The sequence below is a fragment of the Magnolia sinica genome, chromosome 10, assembly GCF_029962835.1.
Source record: "Magnolia sinica isolate HGM2019 chromosome 10, MsV1, whole genome shotgun sequence".
NCBI classification, from domain to species: domain Eukaryota; kingdom Viridiplantae; phylum Streptophyta; class Magnoliopsida; order Magnoliales; family Magnoliaceae; genus Magnolia; species Magnolia sinica.
In genome coordinates, this window is record NC_080582.1 from 41672922 (window position 1) to 41698994 (window position 26073).

General features: G+C 40.3%; 1 protein-coding gene and 1 non-coding gene across 2 annotated transcripts in view; both read left to right on the top strand.

Annotated features, from left to right (window-relative positions):
• Positions 1-17159, top strand: part of LOC131217491 (small nuclear ribonucleoprotein SmD1a-like) — a gene marked incomplete at its 3' end in the record, with an annotated part of 31305 nt that extends 14146 nt beyond the window's left edge. Inside the window, exons 2-3 of the mRNA XM_058212427.1 lie at positions 16643-16975; positions 17098-17159. Coding sequence (XP_058068410.1) covers positions 16643-16975; positions 17098-17159 — 395 coding nt within the window. The remainder of the gene's footprint in view (positions 1-16642; positions 16976-17097) is intronic.
• Positions 9889-9997, top strand: LOC131217957 (small nucleolar RNA R71). The gene has a single exon (XR_009157537.1). It is a non-coding gene; the product is annotated as a small nucleolar RNA R71 (small nucleolar RNA).
• Positions 17160-26073: the final 8914 nt, after the last annotated feature.

Consider the following 26073-nt stretch of genomic DNA (forward strand, 5'->3'; position numbering starts at 1 on the left):
CCTTGGACTTCTTATCTTGCGGTCCACATTTGCCCTTTACGGCTTGGATCACATATTTGCCCCTGTGGCTTTGATGGGTCATTTGTGCTTTTCTTGGCTTAATGGTTATATTTGCACATCTTGTTGATTTTTGGGTCATTATGCGGAGTTCATACGATTTCGGAATGATGCCGATGTTCCTATGTTGGTACTATCTTCATCTTGCGGTGTTCAGTCATATGGTGATTTCTGGGTGTAGCTGAAGTTCATTGATCAATTTTCTAGCCATCTTGCGGTGTTCACATATGATATGATTTTCAGGTGAAGCAGAGGGTTGTATGTTGATTGTCTCTTCATTTCACGGAGTCCAGTCGTACCATGATTTCCGGGTGGAGCTGGAATTCGTTTATCGATTTTCTAGCCATCATGCGGAGTTCACGTACGACGCGATTCCTGGGTGAAGTAGAAGTTTAAAGGTTAATTTTCTATTCACCTTACGGATTTCGCTTGTACCATGATTTCCAGGTGGAGCTGAAGTTCGCTTATCGATTTTCTAGCCATCTTGCGAAGTTCACATACAATGTGATTTCGGGTGAAATAGAAAGTCCTATGATTGATTATTTGGCTAGCTGGACGTATTCCCTTATATTGCGATTGCCTTTACCTTTTACTTATGATGAGATTCTATTAATTGGTTTAATTTTTTAATATATGAGTGTGATTACGAAATGCCCTATTTAATATTTCTAATCTCATGTCTTGCGATCTGTAATGGATTATGAATGATGAGTGCGCAATCTTAGAGGGTGCTCCTCACTGCGATAGCCATTGACACTATCAAACCGTAACAGTTGATGTATTTATAAAGGGAGCCGATGCTATTCACTGGGTTGCTAGAGCAGATCGGGTAGCTGAGGAGCTAGACAGGGTCCCTTCGGCCCATATTGAGCTCCACCACTAGTTGATAGACTCATGTTTTTAATTAATGATCTTTGTATTTAAGATTGTATAAGTCCTATATGGGCGCTACATTTGGAGTTTCATTATGGTTGAAATGTTTTTATTTAATGCATGGTTTATTCTAGCTTCGTTGCTGTTAACTCTGATTAATGATAAGCGGTCCAAATTTACACTGAATTTTCGAGATTAATACTCGAGTTTTTGGGAAATGGGTCATATACTCGGGTCTTGAAAACACGAGGCGTTATAGGGGCCCACTAGATGTCTGCATTGTATATTTACACCGTCCATTTTAGACGGTGCCCATTGATATATGTGTTTTATATCCAACCGTCCATCCATTTTGACGTGGCCCACCATGATGTGGACGGTGGGCCCTATCATGATGCATGTGTTCATCCATGCAGTCCACCGTCCAGATATGGATGGTGGGACCCATACAATGTGTTTTATATCCCAGCCGTCCATCCCTTCCTGGACGTGGACCCACCTCGATGTATGGGTTCTATCCTCTCTGTCCGTTCATTTGATGGGCGTGGGACCCATACGATGCACGTGTCTTATTCACAGTGTCCCACACGTGGGACCCTTGATGCATGTATCCTATCCACACCATCCAGATAGGCTGGACTGTGAGGCCTGCAATGATATATGCATTTCATATCCGCTCCATCCATCCGTATTGTTGGACGCAGGACTCACCTGCTATACACGCCGGGCCCACTTGCTGTACACGCGGGGCCCATCTGCTGGTTGTGTAGGGCCCATCTGCTGGCTATGCAGGGCCCACCTGTTATGAGGCCCATTGTGAAGTATTTGAAGCCCTTGTGATGTGGCCCATTGTGATGTATATTGGGCCCAAGTGATGAGGCCCATTGTGATGCATTTGAGGGCTAAGCGATGAGGCCCATTGTGATGTATATTAGGCCCGTGTAAGTGGCCCATTGTGATGTATATTAGGCCCGTGTGAGAGGCCCATTGCGATACATATGAGGCTGTAACATCTTGAAAAAATCTATACAAAGACCCGAGTACCACCTCAGGCAGAAATCGCTAAGGATCGAATCCTTAAGAAATTAGACGAAAATTGATTAAGTACTAAACTGAATTAATTAGTAGATTAACTTGAACTGTTTTCTATACGAACTACAAGACTCAAAACTAGTAGAATTGCTAACTCTACATTACCTAAAAACCCAGGATCAATCTTAAAACCCAGTTGCTCTCGGGAGCACATTGAAACTCCGTATCGGACCTGGACCGCGCGTCTAAAGTCTGATTACCATAAAACTATACGGTTATGACCACCTTACTGGGCTTGACAACCATATCGGGAATCAAGTTCAAATAGTATCCAGAAACGCACAACTTTAGCCCGGAGCGAAGTGTGTGAGAAACGTGAATATCTTTAAAAAACAGACTCAAACTTAAGTGAATTGGGCCGTTCGCTTGCAGGCCAAATTTAAGGTTTTAGACCGTCAGAATCTGACCCAACTACACCCTTGGATCAGGAAAATTTTCCAACACATGTCAGTGTACTTATGGCCCTGATCGAATGTCGATAGTCGTTAAACTGAAACTGGTCCTCCGTGGTCGATCTACAAACCCGATTGGACCAAAGTCTTAACCTGACATAGATCCATTATCAGGGAACTTTCTTCAGACCGTAGGTGAGCAATGGACCTCCAGATGAGTTTCGTTGGCCCGAAAAAGACGACCTTTGGCTATAACCTAAGTATACCATGGCCCTGGGGCCATTGACATCAGTTCTGGGCCTATATAAGGGCCTTAATCTACCCCTCTCATTCTATACGATTTTCCAAAATCCTAAGAGAGAGAAGAGAGAAAAGAGAAGGAGAAAGTGAGGAGAAGTGAGAGAAAGTGAGAGATAGTTGCTGGGATTCGATCCCACCACTCCACGTGCTGAATCATCCTACCTGTATCGCTATACCGACGATTTCGACTCCATTCTCGGGTAAGAAATCCTAACCCCAATCTGTTTTAGGTATCCAAATAGATAGATCGGTGAAATAGCTAGCCTATTTCATGTTATAGGTTGTTGTTGTGCCATAGACAAAGGCATAGTATTCGAACTGAGTTCGATACGAGTCTACCGACGGAAGGTGCTAACTATAAACATTTATGTTATGGTTTTCAAGGCTTTCAATGTCAGTTAATGATTTATGACTGACTTGATTGCTATCACATATGCTTAGATACGATGTTTTCTACGTATTATATATATATATATATATGAACTATGTTAAAATTAATGCATTCCATGTGTTTGTTAAAATGTTTGTATGAATACGAAATTATGATTTGTGCTTGCCATGATTGTTGTTTGAGAATACATGATTGTCGTACGTGTGGCAACTCCTTTGTGAAAGGATTTGCTATAATATACGTTATAACCAATTTATTACATTATATGATATGTGTAGTGTAAGTATTTGATAAAATGTCTGAATGAGAAAATGCTTGTTGAAATGTATTTAATGAGGGCGTTGAGATAGAGTTCTCAATTACCTTATCTATAGTTACAGTTTTCTTTATGTAACCTATATCGCCACTACGTGTTTTATGGTCAAAATGCCTTTGTATGATAACATGTACACTATGTGTTTGTTAAAATGTTCAAATGAGATTTATATTTGGATTGGTTGTCACATGCTGTCTTTGACTATCACATGTGAATGCTATTGCTTTGGAGTGTGATTGGGGCTACGATGTAGTCCAGGCAATCGGTAATGTTTACGATCAGTGGCTGAACTGTTTTAGCCATGACGGATACATTCGATGAATCCGAATCATACGGTGATTATCGACAGTGGTTAGGCCACGAGGAGTGCGTATGCGCTCCATGTTGATTAATTCAACATATGCTCGTACCAGTCGAGCTTGTCAACTAATCCGATTGACCTAATGTATGTTCACCATGTATGGACGCTACTGTTTGAATCTAAGGTACCACTTACCAGTGTAAAGCCCGTTTAACCTTGGTACCACGATCCGCTAAGACTCATGAGCCGGACATGGTGGTATGGGACACCGTGGTAGAGCTGTCGGCCTACGCTGGGGAGACGAGCCTCCCCGACGTGTCCAGTGAGAAAACCAAACTCGTGAGCCGAATACAGTGGTATGGGACACTATATTCGAGCTATTGGTGATGTTTTATTTAAACCAACACGATTTAAATGATTTTTAAACTCGCAAGTATACGAATCAGATGCAGATACGGTACGTATTACGAGATCGTTTCCACGAGGACTGGTCGTCACAATTCAAATCTATGATTCTCCTTAACTAATCCAACAAATAATGGAATGAATTACTAAGCACAATTTTATGAAAAACAATTAATTAAGAACAGGAAAGAAAATTCAATCAGAGAGAGAGCACTAGGACTTCGAATCCACCCCTAATTATCCTAACCCTTGTTTTGTCTGTTGATTCACCTTGATCTAGATTGATACCACTTATACAGAGAAAGCACAATCTGTGTCCTTAATCGGGCATACAAACTGTCTAATTCCTTTAAGCAATGCCATGAATGACATATCCCATATCCTTAGTCGGGTACATGGAATGTACATTCATTAAAGCACCCTGATTCTTCCTCTATAGGAAACTTGTTCTTGATCAGACACAAGCACCTATAATAAGCATCCAAACAACATCCATATATATACTTTAATCAAGTTCATAGATGGAGAAGTATAGAATTTAAACCCATAAAGCCCACTTAAAGAAAGATACAAATTAATTGAAATTCAAAGTAAATCAACCAATACAAGAGCTAATCAAATTAGGGGCTTCATCTCAGCCCTAGCTAAGAGATTAGTGACCCATAAAATCCATAAAAAATATTAAATAAAATTCATAAAAGAAACGTCAAACCAAACAATCTCTCTCTCTCTCTTCTTTCTTCTCTTTCTTCTCTTTCTTCTCTCCCTTGCTCCAGATCTGGAATCCCCTGGTTCTCAATGCCTTTCCCACGTCCAAAACTCCCTTTTTATAGCTGCTGGATGGCTGGGGTCGGTGGCAGAGTCGTAGAAGGACTCGGAGTACAAATTTTCACAGCCGTGATCGGTGGGCCCCATAGAGGTATTTTCTGGAAAATCCACCCCGTCCATTGGATTCAGAACGAAATTTCAGTCAAGAATGGGTGGTTTTGAAGGTCCATTAGCGCGGCCCACAGAAGAAATCTCAAAAAACTCAGTTTTGAACGTCCCGGGGCAGTCTACTTTTGGCCTCTGTACCGCACACGTGTGTACGCATGGGCGAGGAATATCAACATGATTTTGAAGCTCTCGAAGCCCTCTACACGATGGATGGATCAGATCTTCCGGAAGGTTGACGAGTGGGGCCCACTAATTTCCGCAAAAGCTGGCAGCGTCCGTGCGTTTCGCGGACGCCAAACCGACGCTGCGATGATGGTTGGGTCCATTATTGGACTTTTCACAGGAATCCACGCCGTCCATTGGTTTCAGCTCGAAAAATCAGTAGGAATTGACTGGTTTTGGGGTGGATTCGGTGCAGCCCACGCGGCTTTTTGTCTTGCCGTCCAACCTGCGTTTGAACGGCTGGGCTCTGATCTATGTGTTCATTTGAATTTTTGCCACCTAGGCAATGGTAATGGCTGCCCCAGGAAGTGGATGGACGGTTTGGATTGTCCATTTGGACACTAGGTGGGCCCCACAACCGACGACCGCGGTCGGCTTGCGGAGACGCTGGACGGCTCTGCCGTTTTCGACAAAGAACCGCGAGTCAGCGCTGGCGCTGACCGAGATACGGGTACGGTACATAGCTGGTGCAAGTGTGCACGATGCACACTCTGCATACACAGGGCCCACTGCCAGGACCAAAATTGATGTATATCCAGATATCCAGCGGGCCCCACTTAATGAATTAAGGGGCTGATCTGGCCGTTAGACCACTTCCCGAGATCGTCAATGGCTGAAATTTAATATGTACGGTTAATTTATGGTCCCCATCACGTGTATGAAGTTTCGAGTTGATCGGATGGCGAGAAACATGTGATCTTGCATTCTGGACCCTTTTCGAGCCCCTTTGCCTTGCTTTCCTCAATCCCAGGCGTGTAAAATCTTCACTATTGGTTTTCTGGAGTCCATCCCGTGCTCTGGTAATTTTGGAGCGCCAAATCCATGTTCTTAACATCATCTTTCAGTACACACTCCTGATGTCATCCTGTAATAAAACACGATTAAAATATGGCATTAAACCTTATCATGTACGTAAAATCAGGCAATTACTGGGGTCTGAGATGCAACATTCGACACTCATCACAACCCCCAACCAGCATTTTGCTAGTCCCGAGCAAAACATGCGAAAAATAATTTTAGAAATAAAAGACGATTCCTGTAAACTCAAGTGACTTGTGAACAGATAGCTGAGATGTGAAAATTCTAAGATTCATGAATGGTAAGTAGAATTTTCTCCTGAAATCAAGCTCACAGTAAACTTCATAATCAAGTTCAACATATTAATCCATTAATTAGAACATTCCTAAACATTGAGTTCCACAGGTGTATAGTATAATCTCAGCTTACAATCATTAAGAGTTCCAATGCTAAAATTGGTAATTAACGACAGAATTCCTGACAACCAACACTAACATTGTAGCTTAACCTTTCAGCCTTCATATTTTTGATTTTCTTTATGAACAGTACGCCAAGGAAGGGAATCAAATCCTCATCTATAGGGAGCAAACCTATGGTGAAAACTCGTCGCCATACTTTTCATTCATTTTTTTATTTATTTATTTATATGTCAACTATGGAAAATCAAATCTACACCTATAGGGAGCAAACCTATGGTGAAGAGTTAGCCTTTTAATTCTTCTTTTTACCAAGTTAATCATTCAGTTATCGAACCAAAACCTAATGTGTAAGCGAGATGTGATATGTGAAATCATGGCTCAATCAATGTTTTACAACTTCTAATCATGGGTTAACAATTCAAAATTGACTGTGAAATCATGCAGATGGCCGAATCCAAGAGTCATAAGTTAACAACATCACAAATCTTATAATGTTAAAATCACCCTATCCTTCAAAATCACTTTGAATTCAATAGAAATTTCAAAAAAATTTTAAAATTTCCACAAATTTTTGCTCAAGACCAAGAAAATACTGATTAGGTACCCTAATCGCCCACCCCCAACCTAAAATCTACATTGTCCTCAATGTAAAAGAAATAAACAAGCAATGCACATGGGACAACGAGAATAAAAGAGGAGTGATGAAAAGATAATACCTGGATGGAGAATCAAGAAGCTTTCTCAAAATTTGTGAAAAATTTCAACGTAAAAGCGAGTTAGCACAAGAGAGAAATCAACATAAGCTAAAATAACAAAAAGAAAAACAAAAGAAGATCCTACCTATACCACTTTCGCAGGTGCTCTCGATTGCATTTAGTGCATGCAACAAGCCTTTAAACCCCTAGGTTACCCCTAGTGGACGAGTTGTAGTCTCGTGAGGGTTTGCAGTAATGTTACCCACAAACATTGAAGTAACTAACTAAGAAAAATGAAAATGAATGAAATAAAAAAACAATATAATAAAGCAAAAGGCTGGGTTGCCTCCCATGAGCGCTAAGTTTAACGTCTTCAGCCAGACAAGAACGGACCATGAATGAAATAATCTTTATAACCAGGGTCCGCCAAAGAAATTACCTCAACACTTTCATTAACCAATCCCAGACAAGTGATGTGAGTTCCCATGAACTGTGCTATCTGAAATAAGGCAACTGACACTGTCGTCAAATAATTTAAGGACTTCTGCTCGAACGACTTCTTCTATGTTAAGATCACGCTTCCTTTGCATGTTATGCGATATTACCACAGCATGATCCATCCATACAGTGGGGCATACTCCCTGGATTTGTTCTATCTTCTGTTCAATTGCTGCCTTATATGCTCTAAGAACATTAAGCAGCCTGCTCGCCTTTGTCTTCTCAGAGTTACAAACTGGGCTGTCAGGAAGAGTCTCAGAGGGATGAAGAGGTTCCACTTTCGCTCTCCATTTTTCAGTCTCCAATATAGGAGTAGAGTCGAGCAATGCATTGACTTCATGGATGGGACTATCAATGTCAAAATCCATGCCCGATTGTGCTAAGCAGGTCTTAAGAGGATCTTCAAAAGATGTACGGAAGGAGTCCTGCACAAGGCTCTCGATCATGTCCACTTCAAATATGTCATCCAAATCTGAGGATTGTTGTCCTACATTAAAAATATTGAGTTTAATATTCATGTTACCAAAGGACAATTTCATAACTCCATTCCTGCAATTGATAATAGCATTAGATGTGGTAAAAAATGGACGACCCAAAATGACTGGGATCTGACTATGAAGATTCTGGACAGGCTGAGTATCTATAACTATGAAATCCACAGGAAAATAAAATTTATCAACCTGGATTAACACATCTTCAATAATACCCCGGGGCACCTTGACAGATCTATCGGCTAGTTGTAATGTTACCTTAGTCGGTTTCAACTCACCAAGTCCTAGCTGCTCATAAACCGAATATGGTAACAAATTGACACTCGCCCCTAAATCAAGTAATGCCTTCCCGATCTTATGATCTCCTATGCCGCAAGAAATGGTGGGAGCTCCTAGATCCCTAAATTTAGGAGGGGTGTTATGTTGAATCATGGAGCTGAGCTACTCTGCAAGGAAGACTTTCTTATGAACATTCTGCTTACGCTTTTGAGTGCATAAATCTTTAAGAAACTTAGCGTAAGCAGGGACTTGCTTGATAGCGTCAAGCAACGGGATGTTGACTTGCACTTTTTGAAACACATCCAAGATTTCATCAAAGTTATTTCTTTTCTTTGTTGGTGCCAGACGTTGAGGAAAGGGTGCTTTGGGCACATAAGGTGGCACATTAGTGGCTCTTGGAGAGTCAGAGAGCTTTTGGACTTTGGATGCATTGGTATGGCTCTCTGCTTCATCTTGATCTTCTGTTTTAGAATTTGATTCATCCCCAGGCATCCCTATTCTGTTATCAATCTGCTTGCCTGACCTAAGGGTAGTGATCGATTTGGCCTGTTCATGATATTGCCCTTGGTTGGAATTAGAGCCAATCTCATACTGTCCCTTTGGATTAGCCTCAGGTTGGCTAGGGAACTTGCCCTTCTCTCTCTCACTCAATGTGGCAGCTAGTTGACCCATTTGTACTTCCAGCTTGGCAATGGATTGTGCATTTGTATGTAAGCTTTACTGGTTGGCCAATAAGGTTTGTTGGGTGTCTTTTTGGAATTGGAGAGAACTCTGCATGAAAAGATGGAGTGTATCCTCAAGAGATGGTTTCCTTGATTGTGTAGGCAGTTGTTGATATTGTGGAAACTGTTGAGGTTGTTGACTGCCAACTTGGAGGTGCGGTTGCATGGGAGGATTTCCAGATGGTCCTCCTTGTTGTGGTCCTTTTACCCAAGAGAAATTTGGATGTCTAGCCCACCCTGGGTTGTATGTGTTCGAGTAAAGATCATTCCCAGATTTTTGAAAAGTGTTCATAGCATGAACTTGTTCAGAGAGAAGTTCTGGGAATGCTGCACCAGATGGACAAGACTACATAGGATGGGCAGGACTAGAACATGTGGCATATGCCTCGACTTGAGCTGTTTGTGGTGGTCCATTATTTAAAACCAGAGCATCAACTTTCTTTGTCAGGTTATCAAGCTTGGCGCTCAGCTCTGGTATGACTCCTATCTCATATATACCACCTCTCTTTTGTGGTTGGGGACTTCTGTCACCTCTATTTGAATAATCCCATTGCTGGAAATTTTCGCACAAGGTTTCAAAGAAGTTCCACGCTTCGACATCACTTTTGGTCATGAATGACCCTCCACTAGTGGTATCAACCATGCGACGGTTCTGTGGTGTCAGACTGTCATAGAAGTATTGAACTTGTTGCCACTTCTCAAAACCATGGTGAGGACATTTAAGAAGCAAGTCCTTCCATCTTTCCCAACATTCATGAAAGTGCTCGCCCTCTTTTTGTGTGAAGTTAGTAATTTCTCTACAAAAGGCATTGGTTTTGTGAACGGGGAAGAACTTGTTTAAGAACTTCTTAGACAGTTGGTCCCATGTAGTGATAGATCCAACTTCTAGAGAATTCAACCATGCTTTCGCCTTATCCTTCAAAGAAAAAGGAAACAGGCATAGGCGGATCGAATCGTCTGAGAAGTTTTGGAACTTAAAGGTGGAGCAAATGTTTAAGAATTCTTTCACATGATGATATGGGTCCTCCTTGTCCAATCCATAAAATGATGGCAACAATTGTATGACTCCAGGTTTAAGTTCAAAGTGTGCTGCCGTAGTGGTTGGCAACACTATGCATGAAGGCGCATTAAATTGGACAGGAGCTGAATAATCTTTGACAGCTTTAACTTCAGTCTCATTCGCCATTTCAACAGGATTATTTCTCAATCTTTCACGAATTGTTCTTTCAATCTCAGGATCAAACGGTGCTAGTTCTATATTCAGGGATCTACGTCCTAGCATAAACTATGTTATTGCAATGTAAGAAAGAAAACTAAACTAAGAAGCAACCTAAGAGAAATAAAACTAGACCTAGAAACTATGAGATTCTAAAACAAGTTAAAACTATGTAAATAAGAATGGGAAGAAAGAACCCGGAAAAGGAGATGATTGATGTCTGAAGAATAGGGAGCTCCTCCTCTTGAAGACAATGTTATTTAGCAGCTTCCTTCCTCAATTCCTGTAAACAAAAAGAAAATAAAAATAAATTAAATTCCTAAAATAATGCTAGAAAAAATCCTAAGCAACGGTTAATTTCTAAAAAAGAAAGTTTGTAATCTTAGAAATAAAAAAACTAAGTTAGTTTCTAAAAAGGGAAAAATTTCTAAAACTAGAAAATAGAAAGTTACTTGAAAGAAGAATCAGAATCTAGAATTAGAAAATAGGAAATTTCTAAAAATAAAATAAAATAGCCTAGAAATAGAAACTTCTAAAAAAATAAAACCTTAATTCTAAAAATAGAAATTAGAAAAAAAAATAGAAAATTCGGAAAGAGATTACCAAATTAATAGTTTATGTCAGGTCCCTACAAAACAGGAAATAGGTTGGTTTCTAAAAAAAAAAAAAATAAAAAAAAATAAAAAAATAAAAAAAAATTTAACCTAAAGTTAGTCAAAAAACCTAAGACTATGAATTATGATAAGAGAGAATCCTAAATCCAATTTGGAACGAAACAGTCCCCGGCAACGGCGCCAAAAACTTGATGTTTTATTTAAACCAACACGATTTAAATGATTTTTAAACTCACAAGTATACGAATCAGATGCAGATACGGTACGTATTACGAGATCGTTCCCACGAGGACTGGTCGTCACAATTCAAATCTATGATTCTCCTTAACTAATCCAACAAATAATGGAATGAATTACTAAGCATAATTTTATGAAAAACAATTAATTAAGAACAGGGAAGAAAATTCAATCAGAGAGAGAGCACTAGGACTTCGAATCCACCCCTAATTATCCTAACCCTTGTTTTGTCTGTTGATTCACCTTGATCTAGATTGATACCACTTATATAGAGAAAGCACAATCTGTGTCCTTAATCGGGCATACAAACTGTCTAATTCCTTTAAGCAATGCCATGAATGACATATCCCATATCCTTAGTCGGGTACATGGAATGTACATTCATTAAAGCACCCTGATTCTTTCTCTATAGGAAACTTGTTCTTGATCAGACACAAGCACCTATAATAAGCATCCAAACAACATCCATATATATACTTTAATCAAGTTCATAGATGGAGAAGTATAGAATTTAAACCCATAAAGCCCACTTAAAGAAAGAAACAAATTAATTGAAATTAAAAGTAAATCAACCAATACAAGAGCTAATCAAATTAGGGGCTTCATCTCAGCCCTATCTGAGAGATTAGTGACCCATAAAATCCATAAAAAATATTAAATAAAATTCATAAAAGAAACGTCAAACCAAACAATCTCTCTCTCTCTCTTCTTTCTTCTCTTTCTTCTCTTTCTTCTCTCCCTTGCTCCAGATCTGGAATCCCCTGGTTCTCAATGCCTTTCCCACGTCTAAAACTCCCTTTTTATAGCTGCTGGATGGCTGGGGTCGGTGGCAGAGTCGTAGAAGGACTCGGAGTACAAATTTTCACAGCCGTGATCGGTGGGCCCCATAGAGGTATTTTCTGGAAAATCTACCCCGTCCATTGGATTCAGAACGAAATTTCAGTCAAGAATAGGTGGTTTTGAAGGTCCATTAGCGCGGCCCACAGAAGAAATCTCAAAAAACTCAGTTTTGAACGTCCCGGGGCAGTCTACTTTTGGCCTCTGTACCGCACACGTGTGTACGCATGGGCGAGGAATATCAACATGGTTTTGAAGCTCTCGAAGCCCTCTACACGATGGACGGATCAGATCTTCCGGAAGGTTGACGAGTGGGGCCCACTAATTTCCGCAAAAACTGGCAGCGTCCGTGCGTTTCGCGGACGCCAAACCGACGCTGCGATGATGGTTGGGTCCATTATTGGACTTTTCACAGGAATCCACGCCGTCCATTGGTTTCAGCTCGAAAAATCAGTAGGAATTGACTGGTTTTGGGGTGGATTCGGTGCAGCCCACGCGGCTTTCTGTCTTGCCGTCCAACCTGCGTTTGAACGGCTGGGCTCTGATCTATGTGTTCATTTGAATTTTTGCCACCTAGGCAATGGTAATGGCTGCCCCAGGAAGTGGATGGACGGTTTGGATTGTCCATTTGGACACTAGGTGGGCCCCACAACCGACGACCGCGGTTCGGTTCCGCGGACGCTGCAGCGGCGAGAGAGAGAGACGGGTCAGCGCTCTCGCTGACCGTCCCAGCGGTGCGGTGCGCAGCCGGTGCAAGTGTGCACGATGCACACTCTGCATACACAGGGCCCACTGTAATGTTTTTGAGAAATCTGCACCGTCCATCCTTTTTCTCATATTATTTCCACCGTCAGGACCAAAATTGATGTATATCCAGATATCCGGCGGGCCCCACTTAATGAATTAAGGGGCTGATCTGGCCGTTAGACCACTTCCCGAGATCGTCAATGGCTGAAATTTAATATGTACGGTTAATTTATGGTCCCCATCACGTGTATGAAGTTTCGAGTTGATCGGATGGCGGGAAACATGTGATCTTGCATTCTGGACCCTTTTCGAGCCCCTTTGCCTTGCTTTCCTCAATCTCAGGCGTGTAAAATCTTCACTATTGGTTTTCTGGAGTCCATCCCGTGCTCTGGTAATTTTGGAGCGCCAAATCCATGTTCTTAACATCATCTTTCAGTACACACTCCTGATTTCATCCTGTAATAAAACACGATTAAAATATGGTATTAAACCTTATCATGTACGTAAAATCAGGCAATTACTGGGGTCTGAGATGCCACATTCGACACTCATCAATCGGCATGCGATTAGGTGACGAGCCTCTCGTAGTGACCTCGAGTATACACTAGGACTACGCTAAGGTGACGAGCCTTTCCGTAGTGACTTCGAGTATAAACTAAGCCTGCGCTGAGGTGACGAGCCTCTTCGTAGCGACCTAGAACTGTCATCGTATGCGACTAACTAGGATTGACAATCTTAGATAGATCATTGTTTGGGTCAATGATATAAAGGGAGGTACTTTAGCTTACCAAACCTGCTGTATGAATAGATCTAATTAAGAACTTGGCTAATCACGCACATGCACCGCATTGCATGTGCCTTTGGCGTTGGAGTTAAGCATAGAGGGAGTGTTACATGCGTGACCGTGAGATGATGTCGCAGAGGGAATGCAGGCGAGGGCGTACATTATTAATACATACCATCCTTGCATTAACCAGAGTACTTAGGAATGCTTGTTGTATTGCTTTATCATTACTGCTTGACTAAATTGATAACATGTTGACCTTTGCTTTATAGCTCCACTGAGTTAATCACTCACTCCCACTCTGGGACGGTGTTTTAAAATACCAACCAGACTCTATTGTAGTTTCAGGTGATGTCAAGGCTTACAAGACGGAGCCTGACTTCTACGACGACGAGGAGTTCTCTTACATGCAACTCTCTGATGGGTCTATGTAGACCTGGAGTTACGTTGACGGGGCTACATGGTTACGGACTAGTTGAACATTACACCTTGTTATTTTGTAAATTTTAGAATTATATATGTAATTATTTAACCTGGTGACATTCATACTCTGGAGACTTACAATCACTTATATGCTCTATATATTTGTCATAGTCTTCCGCTTGTGTAATTTAACTGTCTCCGGAGTATGATATGTTGATGTGGTACAATCTCACTCATGTTTAATGCACTAATACAGACAACATTTAATCATCATTATCTATGTTGCATAAGTGATGTGTGTTAGAACTCAGGAGTTGAGCTTTTGCTCGACCCTCAATTTTTAGGGCGTTACAGAGGCCCATGTAATGCGGCCCATTGTGATGTGTATTAAGCCCATGAGATACGGCCCATTACGATGTGTAAGGCCCATGTGATGCAGCCTATTGTGATGTATATATGGCCCATGCGATGCGGCCCACTTGATGTATATGAGGCCCATGTGATGGGGCCCATTGTGATATGTGAGGCCTATCATGTTGTATGTGAGGCCCTTATGTGAGGCCATGGGCCCTACTATATGTTTGGCCCTATGAGGGCCACTCCTTGGGAGCAATGTTGGTTGAATGTCCACATTGATGGGCAATGTTGGTTGAATGTCCACATTGATGGTTAAATGTCCACATTGTGACCTTCCCTTAGGCCTCGTTAGGCCCATTCTTGATATGAGTAGGCCGTTTAGGGCCATCCTTGACATGAGAAGAGTACATCATCATCATATAACATGCTTAGTATAGTTTCACGATCCATGTCATACACATCATATATATGCTTGTTATGAGGAGTAATTAATCATAGCACATGCCATTGGGCAAATTATTGCATGACTGGATGATATGACTCGTACATCTTGCATTTTATGATATGACCAACGTACGCCCTAGTGACATTAGGGTCGTGGCTCCAAAGACATGTCGTGGATGACTAGATGGGACACCAAAAATCTTTTTTTTTACATGGGGTGCCATAAATGTCCCTGGGTGAAAGTCCCTAAACCCTCTTGGTACCAGAGGACGCCCTAACATCTAAACCGAGTGGATATATATGGGCGCATGAGGGCTGTATACCAGTAGGCCACGTCTCCCACTATGTCGTGGTCGGTTGGGAGGGGGTGTGGCCTTACCCGCCCGAGGGAGTGGGCAATGTTAAGCTGAGTCTGACCAGCTCATAAATGGGTCCGCTATCGACGAGCTAGGCCTATATTGGTAAGCGGATAGTGAGGTCTCTTCCACTTACCCAGTCGTGTGCTTGATGGGGCAGCAGGTGGCGTAGAGTGTACTAGACCCTGGTGATGATCCCAGAGATGTACGGTACTGATATGTGGACTTATTGAGTAAGAGTTGCATACTCAACATTTTACTCATTCATATATTCATTCACTATCCACTCGGGCTGGTTGTACGCAACTAATTATTATGTGTACCTTTGCGATGGCCACGATTTCGGTTTGGGCACGCGACCAATCTGAGATTAGGAGTTTACCACATTGAGTCTGCCTATTCAAATTTGGGTATGGGACTAGTTTGGATAGAGTCCTTTGTGATGGACCCCATAGCCTGCGATATTATGTACTATCATCCCGACTTCATACTCCAGCTGGTTATTTCATTCGCACTGCATATTGCATTGCATCCTCAGCACATAACATTTGGTTTACTATGCTTCTATATTGCATAGCCTGAATACGGTTGATGGTATTATGGACTTGTCAGGATTTGCATATTGCATTGTATCCTCAGTATATGATATTTGGCTTACTATGTCTCTGCATTACATAACTGATCTACATTGCTTCCTCAGTGTATGATATTGGCTTATTATGTTTTTGCATCGCATAGCCTGGATAAGACTGATGATATTTATGGACTTACCACCATGTTTCTACATTGCTTTGATATTGCATACTTAACACTTACCTTGCGCACACACTTATACCACCCTCTAAGCTTTTTATAAGCTTATGCACAATAGATGCATGCAGGTGGCGTTAGGTCGCAGCATTGTTGAGCTTGGAGCGTGCAGCTGTCTTCTGGAGCTTTGATTTTCGCATTACGTATTTCCCTTTCAGCACTGTATTCAACTGTTTATATTAGTGGATATGTGATGATGATGTTGCTTTTGTGATTTGGGTAAACTTGTGGTTATGCTTCTTATGAGATAAATGTACGTTGGAAAATCCTCCTTGTACGATCCTAGGATCGAAATTTGGCGTATGGGCATTGGGAGTCGAGAATGGGGTACTACGGAGGCTGTCGGCAGCGGATTCGGTGATCGGGAATTTTATGGGCCTGGTTTTTGAGTTTGGGGCATGACTCACATTCTCTCTCTCTCAAATGGAGATCTGACATGGTGTTTTTGTGTACGATTCATGAAGGAAGAAGTTGCAACCCTAGGTCCATCTCTCTCTCTCTCTCTCTCTCTCTCTCTCTCTCTCTCTCCCCTCTGTTTTCCTTTCTATCTATCTAAAACTCTAGAAACCCTATTTCCAATTGAGGTTTTCATTGAATTGCTAAAAAATGCTATATTTATGTGATTCTCAGGTTGGCAAGCCCTAGTTTCAGTGTCTTCTATACCTCTATCTCTCGCTAAGATTAAGTTCGTCAGGTTTTTGATGAAATTGAATAATGAGACGGTATCGATCGAGTTAAAAAATGGCACCGTTGTTCATGGCACCATCACTAGAGTAGATATTAGCATGAACACGCATCTTAAGATTGTGAAGCTGACCTTGAAAGGTAAAAATCCGGTGACCCTCGATCACCTAAGTGTGAGGGACAACCACATCCGATACTACATCCTCCCCAATAGTTTGAACCTCGAGACTTTGTTAGTTGAGGAGACACCTAGGGTCAAGCCCAAGAAGTCAACTGCATGTATTATAGGACATTCTCCTGATTTGTAACCATCATTCCTCTGGTGTTTTTTTTCCTTTCCACTTCATCATTCTGTGCGGATGTGTTTGTTAATCAGCCTTATGTTGGTGTTCTTGAATCAGGGAGGCCTTTGGGACGAGGTCGAGGTTGTGGGTGCGGGCGTGGCCATGGCCGAGGGCGCTACATCTGTTGCTCTGTTTTAAGGTTTTATAGGCTCATATTTCAGTATTTGAATTAGTGAGTGATTTCTTTAAATCTCGTGCATACTAATATAGCCACAACCACCTGTGTAGGGGTCAATGAAGGTCAACCATGTATTTATTTTTCCTATTTATTTACTTGCAATTTTGCGTCATCCAATGATCCAGTTTATCCTTGACTCGGACTCACTTTTATAGCTATCCCATTTTTTAAGCCATGGATGGGATGGTTATGAATTTTGATTACCTAACAGAATTGATTCTTTAAAATCACAAGCAATCCATGATGGGCCGTAATATATGGATGGACCAAATTGTTGATTGGACATATTTACTTTTTGTAAATGGTCTTCACGGTTCATATTTAAGTCCACTAATCAAATGGTTGATATTTGTGAAATTATGTGATGTTTGTATGATAGCCCATGAAATGTGTGTTGGGCCTAATAAAATGTCTAGATCAATGGATTGGACTAAGTCCCCAATGCAACTACAAGCATTGTAGCATTCCCCATGAAATGTGTGTTGGACCTAATAAAATCGTCCATGATGCTGCAATAGAGATTTTGATGAATGTTTTTCTCACTTTTTAGTAAATTGGGCAGGTTATAATATTCTTCAGTACACATGGGGTGCTAGTAAGTTATGTTGAGGATGCAGGGGATCCTAGTAGAGATTAGATGGAAGATTGTATTAGTTTAAGAATGGATGAATTGAAATCTAGAGGAATTGCCAATAGTCACAATCTTGCATACTAGGTAATTCATTTAAAATTTCAGCTTTTGGTTTCTAGCTTTGATTTCCAACTACTTTATGCTTCTCAATTCTTAAGTTTGTTTGCCACTTCTGAGACATATAAATCACCATCATCTAAGCCTTATCCCGACTAATTGGTGTTGGCTTCTGAGACATTTAAATAACTAGTGAAAATTACATATGTGTTACTCCAAACAAGGCTTTAGAACTCGCCAAAACCAAGTTGATTTGGTTTCACTAGGGAACAAATCGATGTCCCTTTGAAATATGTATTTTTATGGACCGCATTTTCTAATCATTTTCACTTTGTTATCTCTTTGCTTCTTTTTTTTTTTTTTTCTCTTTCTTTCTTTTGTAAACAAAATTATGCCTAAGCCTCATCACAAAAATAGATGTAAATTTTTAGTTCCACTAGCATGGTGAATCTTGATTCATCTGTTATGAATCTCTTAACTATTTTCGATATGTTAATGCAACCGCTAGGCCAATCGAAGTCTGCGACAAAAACAACAAATGATTTTAGAGTGTCTAAGAATAGAAAGTAAGCATTTCATAATCCAATGTTTATCGGTAAACATTTAGCATGGTCACAAGATAGCTGGGTTGAAACGTATTTGTTTATCTTGCATTTGAGCATACATCAGAACTCTAGAGATTGCTTCAATGTTCATGGAGATATCTCACCCCTAAGCTCATGGGCTCCTCCACTTGTATTTGCACTCATGCACCTCATAAGAAAACTATTCTTGCATCTTTATTTTGCCCTTCAGTGATGAGGATTCTAAACTATAAAGATTTGAACTTGAGTGCCATAGAATCTTTGAGGGGAGTACCATACCTGGCTATTAGAAAACATCTTTGTGGACATCTGCTGTTGAAGAGTAGGTTGCTGCTTTCTTCTGCCTCTATTGTCTTTTAACCAAGGTGTTCAGTATCGGTGGGCGTAATGGTGCCCACCGTTACCGATATGGATACAGGGCGTATTGGCCAATACAGGGGCATAACGGCCCATAACGGTGTAATTTTTTTTCTTTGCCAAAAAAATATGAAAAAATATGGATTAAATCCAGAATATTCTAAATATTCCAAATATGCATTCATTTATAATTTGGAACATGTTTATGGTGGTGTAACGGTCCACTCTTTGGTGAGAAGTTGTATCGGACAGTCTGATGAATTAATGAACCAGACAACCTGGATTTGACTGCAAAACTCATATTTAGTTTTCTAACTATCTATTATCAATGATAAATATATTAGAATAAATGTAATATCAAAATATCTTACATGTGTAGGTGTTTACAATTATTTTTTTATAATTTATTCTATTATTAACAATTTAAAATACTTGAGTGAGGTCTCTACTCTAGAGTCTAGACTAGAGTGAGTCCAGACTTGCATAAATTACAATGTTTATTTTATTTTAAAGTCTTCATTCTTCAACATGTCAGAGACTTCTCCTCCTATCCTGTTCCTATGGCTGTGATTCCTGTCTTGTCCCGTGACCTGTCAGTCATCCTCAAGTCAAGAATAAATAAAAAAAAATGGTAGTGTCTGATATACTCCCCTACAACTTGATTAAGAATTACTTGATTGGTTGTTAGGGGAGTTATTTTAAATACAAGTTCAGCAGTGTGTGTGCTTGCAATATACTGCTGCAAATACTTATCGTAATACAAATATATACTTACAATTACCATAATAAAATTCACAAGTCACCACCAAAATGAGAATATATATTTTTTGTGGTTGCTCGACCTTCACATCATCATCATCGTCATCATTAGGCTGAGGCTGTCCAATAGGTGGAGGTGCTACATATCCATAATATCCAGTGCCAGAAGGAAATACTAGGTCAACGAAACCAGAGGATGACAGATCCTCATTAGGCAATGACTCCAACCCCGAGTAAGGATATCCACCAATGCTCGTCGAATAGCCATACTGGTGTCCGTACTCAGGCTGTTGAGAATCTTAAGATTGAGAGTGTGTCTGTGATGAGTAACTTGGATTTGGATCTGAATATCTATAATTATATGGATATGGATCGGGAGGACTACTCCAACATGAATGTGATGGAACAGGCTTAGTATAACCATAACTATAATCCAATTGGCCATAAGAATATCCATCATAATACCCAGGACTGTGGGCCTGCTGATGTTCTGGACCTCCTGGACCTGGTGCACCACTAGATCTACCCTCATCCTGCTGGCTATATCGTGACTCAGTACACTCATAAGTTCGACCTCGTGTACTACCTTGTCGATGTTCATCGGCCTCGCGATCTGTAGATGACTGTATGGTGTGCTAAGCAACACTAAAAGTGCTAGCACTAGGGGCTGGGGCATCATCATCACCATCATCCGACATGGTCATGCTACCACTGCTCGTACTCTTCTATTGATCTTGAGCCGTACTTGGCATAAAAGCTGCCCCTCTTTCTAGGTCCAACACAGCTGCATGATTCTCTTGTTGCGCTCTGTGTATTAGTGGGTTATCAATTTCCAATTCTTTACTATCCTCTTCAATTTGCTTTTCCCTGGTTTCCAACCAAGGTAGAAGCGGGTCGTCCTCATTATAAATATTGTCCGAGTTTATTAGACAGTAGTCTGTGTCATCGGCACCTGTAATGCTCCTATGATGTCGTCGCATTCTTAGCTTCATGTTGTAGTGCATGAAGACAAGTCTATCCAACATCCTAGTCTGCAATCTATTCCTATTTTTTGAATGAATAAATGCAAAACAATTCTAATTCCTTTCGCAGCTAGAAGAAGATGTTGTCTGCTCCAAACTTTTATTGTAATTTTTTGGAGAGCTTTCGTAATCTCTACGAAATTCATCCACCATTCGGCCGGTTGTAACCTAGATACTGCATGTTGTGCAAGATCATCTCCAAAGCAACCCAAGCGATTTCCAAATGTATCTAATTCATTTAATGCCTTTATTTGCTTATCTAAATCAGACTCTAATATATTTATTACATTCTTTAGCCCGACACGAACTTCATTATCCGCAACAAATGATTGGATATATCTGTACCTAGGATTTAGGTAGTAACCTGCTGCATGAAGATCATGATGGAGTTGTCTTGTCCATCTCTTGTCGATCATCCTCCAATAAGACTCCCAGCTTCCACAATCATGTTGAATTGCCAACTTTGACTTATCCATGGCATCGTATAGGAAGCCCATGGTAGGTGCTTTGTCGGTTTCAATAAGATGGAGTATCTTCTTTAGTGGCTCCATCACCTTTAGGATCGACTTGACCCTCTTCCAATATTTATTGTCCTGTATGGTGTTCACAACTTTAACCGGTGTCCCTGATGTCTTCTGCCCATGTTTTGTGTTGAGCTAATCTCCGGAAGCGAACATCTCACTCAACTCTCCCCTATGTTGGTATAAACTCTCTAATGCTATAAAGTTTGTTGCGAATCTAGTCGCCGCAGGCTTCAATAACTCTCGTCCTTTCGTGAACTTCCTCATTATTGCGACTACTTGATTATGGTTGTAAATAAATGTCGTCACTTCTCTTGCTCTTTCGACAATATCTTTAACATTCTTCTTCTTCCCAATATCTTCCAATATAAGATCAATACAATGGGCAGTACATGGTGACTAAAAAATATGTGGTCGCTTTCTCATCAACTTATGTTCTACAAGCTTATATGATAACTTATATGATGCTTCATTATCTGTCATAATCTGCACCACATTCTCCTCTCCAATCTCATTTACAACTTTATCCATTAGTCCATTAATATAATTAAATTTTTTTGTTGCGGCTGAGACATCAATTGACTTGTAGTATATAGTTCCCAAGTGGCAGTACATCATAAATTTGATCATGCTACATCTGGTTGGGCCAGTCCAACCATCGCACATGATCGTGCATCATCTAGCCTGCCAAACAGGTTTAAAGGTAGCCATGTGTGCTTTCACATTTGCATACTCTGCATTTGTTCATTTCCCCCTAATATCCCTTGTCGTGGGAGCTTTAATTCCTTCACCTGCTTCTGCTACTGCATCAATTACTACCTGCTAATATGGAGAATTGGCCGTGTTAGGAGGTATGTTGGCATGTATAAATAACTTTGTTACTGCCCTACCTAGCTTCTCAATGGAAGTTCTATTCCACATTTGTTTTATCTTTTTTTGTTTAGTTAATTCTTTCCTAAATAGGATTGGATCAATGGAGGGTCTCTTAGGCTCATTTACTTCTTCATCCAAATGTATAGGGGCATCACATGAAGATGCCTCTTGTCGGCTCCCAAACATATGTTGTAATCCACCAAACCTACCCCCCCCACCTCCACCTGCAGAAGCAGTCACACTCCCAGCTGCACTCCCACTCCCACTCCCACTGCCCCCCCTGTATCACGTATTGACCCACTCGTGCTAAACATGTGGTGACGTTCTTCCTCTTCACGAGCAAAATGCAAGCTCTCTCTCCTAACTATAGTTAATTCCTGATCTGAATCTTCGTCAGAATCAATTATATCTTCATCACGAACGCCCATATATTCAGGACCAAACACCTCCTGTCAGGCCGCATCCAAAATCTCATCTTTCTTCTTTTGTCCAGTAGCACGTTTACCCTTCAAGTCATCCAAAGTGGCTTGCATTAAAATCATTATCTCTTTTGGTACTCTAGTACATCCTACAACTTGACCCTTTCAATGTGTCAAATGTTGTTTAAGATGCGTAATTCCACCAGTTACTTGTCTATCAAAATAGTTGAAAAGGCCAGCTATATGTCCTAGAGGGGGGGTGAATAGGACAATGCCAAATAAAAACTTATAACAGCGGAATAATAAAGAAAATGATAGCCAAATTAAATAACAATGCAGGAAAGTAAAACAACCTCAAAATTCAGATCTTGAGAGGTTGATACAAACGTTATTCTAAGGACAACCTTACACCAAAAACAGAGTTTATGGTAGGACAACCTTATTTCTAGAAAGGTCTTTGTATCAAGTCTCAAATCGAAGAGGAATACAGAATTAAATATAAACTGAAATGAAATAACTTGTAATTAAAGATGTATTGTTCTAGGGACAGCCATACACCATAAAAATGGCAGGCAACCTTCTGAACAACTTTCAAATGAAATTGAAAATCAAGCTTATAAAGGAATAGCAGAAAGTAAATTCTAAGCTATTACAACATTCTCACAAAGCTTGAAATAATTACAACATTCACCACCATACATACATCCCACAAAAAGAATAAAAATTAGAAGAGTAAAACAATCAACCACAACACAAGGGTTTATAGTGGTTCGCCTGTGTGTTCACCAACTGTTATCCAACAGCCACACAAAAAGCTACTCCACTCCTAATATCCTCACACAGGGGATATTAGCGTTCACTAAAGATAGGTTTTCCCTGGTTCACCCAAAACCCTTACAATTGTGTATTTGTATGTGGGCTTACACAATTTAAAAAACCCCCACTTCTGAGTTTTCCTGGCTCTCCTCAGATAACCAAAATAACAAGATTTTTCTGGCAAATCTTGAAAGAAACCAAAATAATAGAAAGGAATTTACAATATGTAAAATACGAAAATCTCCTTCGTTGTAGCAGCCCGGTAGAACCAAATCAAAGTAGATGATTGAATGTCAAAGTTCAATGTCCAGGACTCGATTACAATGGTTCTAGTTCTAATAGATTTTAAATTAAACCAAATAGGGCTTGCCTTAATTGATTTTGATTCCAAAGAAAGGGAATAACAATTCCTCTTTTCAAATCAGATTGGAATATACGAAACAAAATCAATTAAAATAAAGCTAAGGAAAGAAGATATTAAATAAGCACACTTAGCTTAGATGGAGCACAATTATCTCTCGAAGTTCGACGAAGATTGGCTTGAATACTATAATTAAATTGATGATTTCTTCGAGATTCGTGCTCTATTTATAGGTGAGAAGATCGGTTACGGGTCTAGAGTGCTCTTCGACTAGTCGAAGCCGTAATGATATTTGAAAAATTCGGCGGGATATACTTTGACCGTTTACGATCGTCGTAGCCCTCCTACGATCGTAGACGTCACCTACGATGGTCGTAGGTTTCCTTCGACAGTCGTAGGTCCCGCAAAGGTTCGCCGACTTCGAGTCGAGATTCTACGACGGTCGAAGATGCGAAACACTGCTTCCTACGATCGGTCGAATGCATTCCGTGACTAGTCGAAGGCTACGATTTTATCCTAATTTGTAACAAACTTACGATCGTCGAGGATTTTCTTAGACTGGTCGAAGCAAGTCTAGGACTAGTCGGCAGACCTAAGACTAGTCGAAGAACATACCAATCACATGTAAAATAACATTCGACTTATGTATCCGAAATGACCTACTTCTAAGGTCATCCTATGGTCAAACAAACCTCAATCATGAAGTATGGACATTGAAACAAGAGACCATGAAGAATGAGCCTTGAAGTCTTGATGTAGACTAAACCTTGAAGTAGCTCAATCATGAAAGTGGGTTGAGTTTCAGCTTGAGTCTTGAGTTCAGCTTGAGTCTTGCCTTGTACTTTCTTTTTCTTTTCAGCTTGAGTCTTGTGAGCAGTTCTTGCATTCAAGAGTCTTGTCTTGTGATCAGTTCTTTCATTCAAGATCTTGAGTCTTGTACTTGAGAGCTTTGCTTGATGTGTGCTTAGTTTTTTCATGAAGTCATGAATGTTGATCCTTGAGAGAGCTTCACTTAAGCAGTTATATAAAAGCATAACAGAGATTTTGTCACCACAAATTTGACAACTTACAAGGATATAAACTATAGCACTTACAATCTCCCCCTTTGTCAAATTAGTGACAAAACACATAACCAAACAAAAGTAAATCAACCGGTTAATACATGCAAATCAATATTCAACATTTAACATTCAACTAGTTTCAACATTCAACCAGCTTCATTCAACAAGATCAAACATATACTCCCCCTAACTCCCCCTATACTCCCCCTAACTCCCCTGGGTAACATAACCACTGCTACTCCCCTCATAATCATATTAAGAACAAACCATTCTCTCCCTTTTTGTCACAATATGACAAAGGAGAACTAAATAAAGGAAGTCATGAGAGGAAACATGAGGAAGTAAGAGAGTATAGCAAAAGAAATATTCAGAGTGACATAGAGATACTCAAGATAGCATCACATATATTCAGCATTACATCAAGAACAAATATTCAGCATAATACATAAATAGAATCCAACTCATACCCAAGTAAATAAGTGCTAAGTAAGAAAGTTATTACAGACCAAAAAGTCTCATAAAAACTAGTCAGAATTAGAACTTGAAGATGGAGCAGGAATAGAAGGATCAAGTTGGTGCATGCCTTTGTTCAAGCGCCTAAGATATTTGCGCATATACTTGAATTGCAAATCATGAGCAACAGACATGTTTTCCAACTTAACATTTATATCCTCAACTCTACCTTCTAATGCGCTCAGACGTGCATCAACATCAGATGGTACAAAATCTGGATCATTAGCAGAGTCAGAATCCAGTTCCTCAAAAATATCATCCATATTAATATCAACACCAGCTTCTTCAGGACCACCATCAACACCACCACCTTGTTCAGGAAGCAGATCCAACTTCATCTTATTAATATTTGTATTATTGAAGATCAGATGATGGATTGGTGCTTCATCAACAGGCATATCGACTAACATATGAGTAGCCAATACAGTCATAAAGTATGCAAATGGAATGTCACTATGACCAGGATGGAGGCGAAACTGAAGAATAAAATGACAGATTAAGGAAGGCAAACAAATCTGAGTACCATTTGAGATAGCATGGATAACACGAACCATAAATGAAGTCAGGTCAGATTTATTACCCGAACGAGGATACAGATTAGACACAAAGATTCTGTGAAGAATTCTGTATTTGGGTAACAAATACCTTGCGGGGAGTGCATTCCCTTTTTGAGTCCATTGAACATCCATATTGCACAAGTCTTTAGTTAGCATACGTTTTTCAGCCATTGAGGGTTTATCAGTTAAATTATGAATTGGAATACCCTCATCATTCACAGGAATTTCCATAAGGGCTGAAATTAAATGACGATCAACGTCAAATGGCCCTTCTCTAGTAGAAATTTGGAAAGTTAAATTATCCTGTGAAAATGCACTAATACA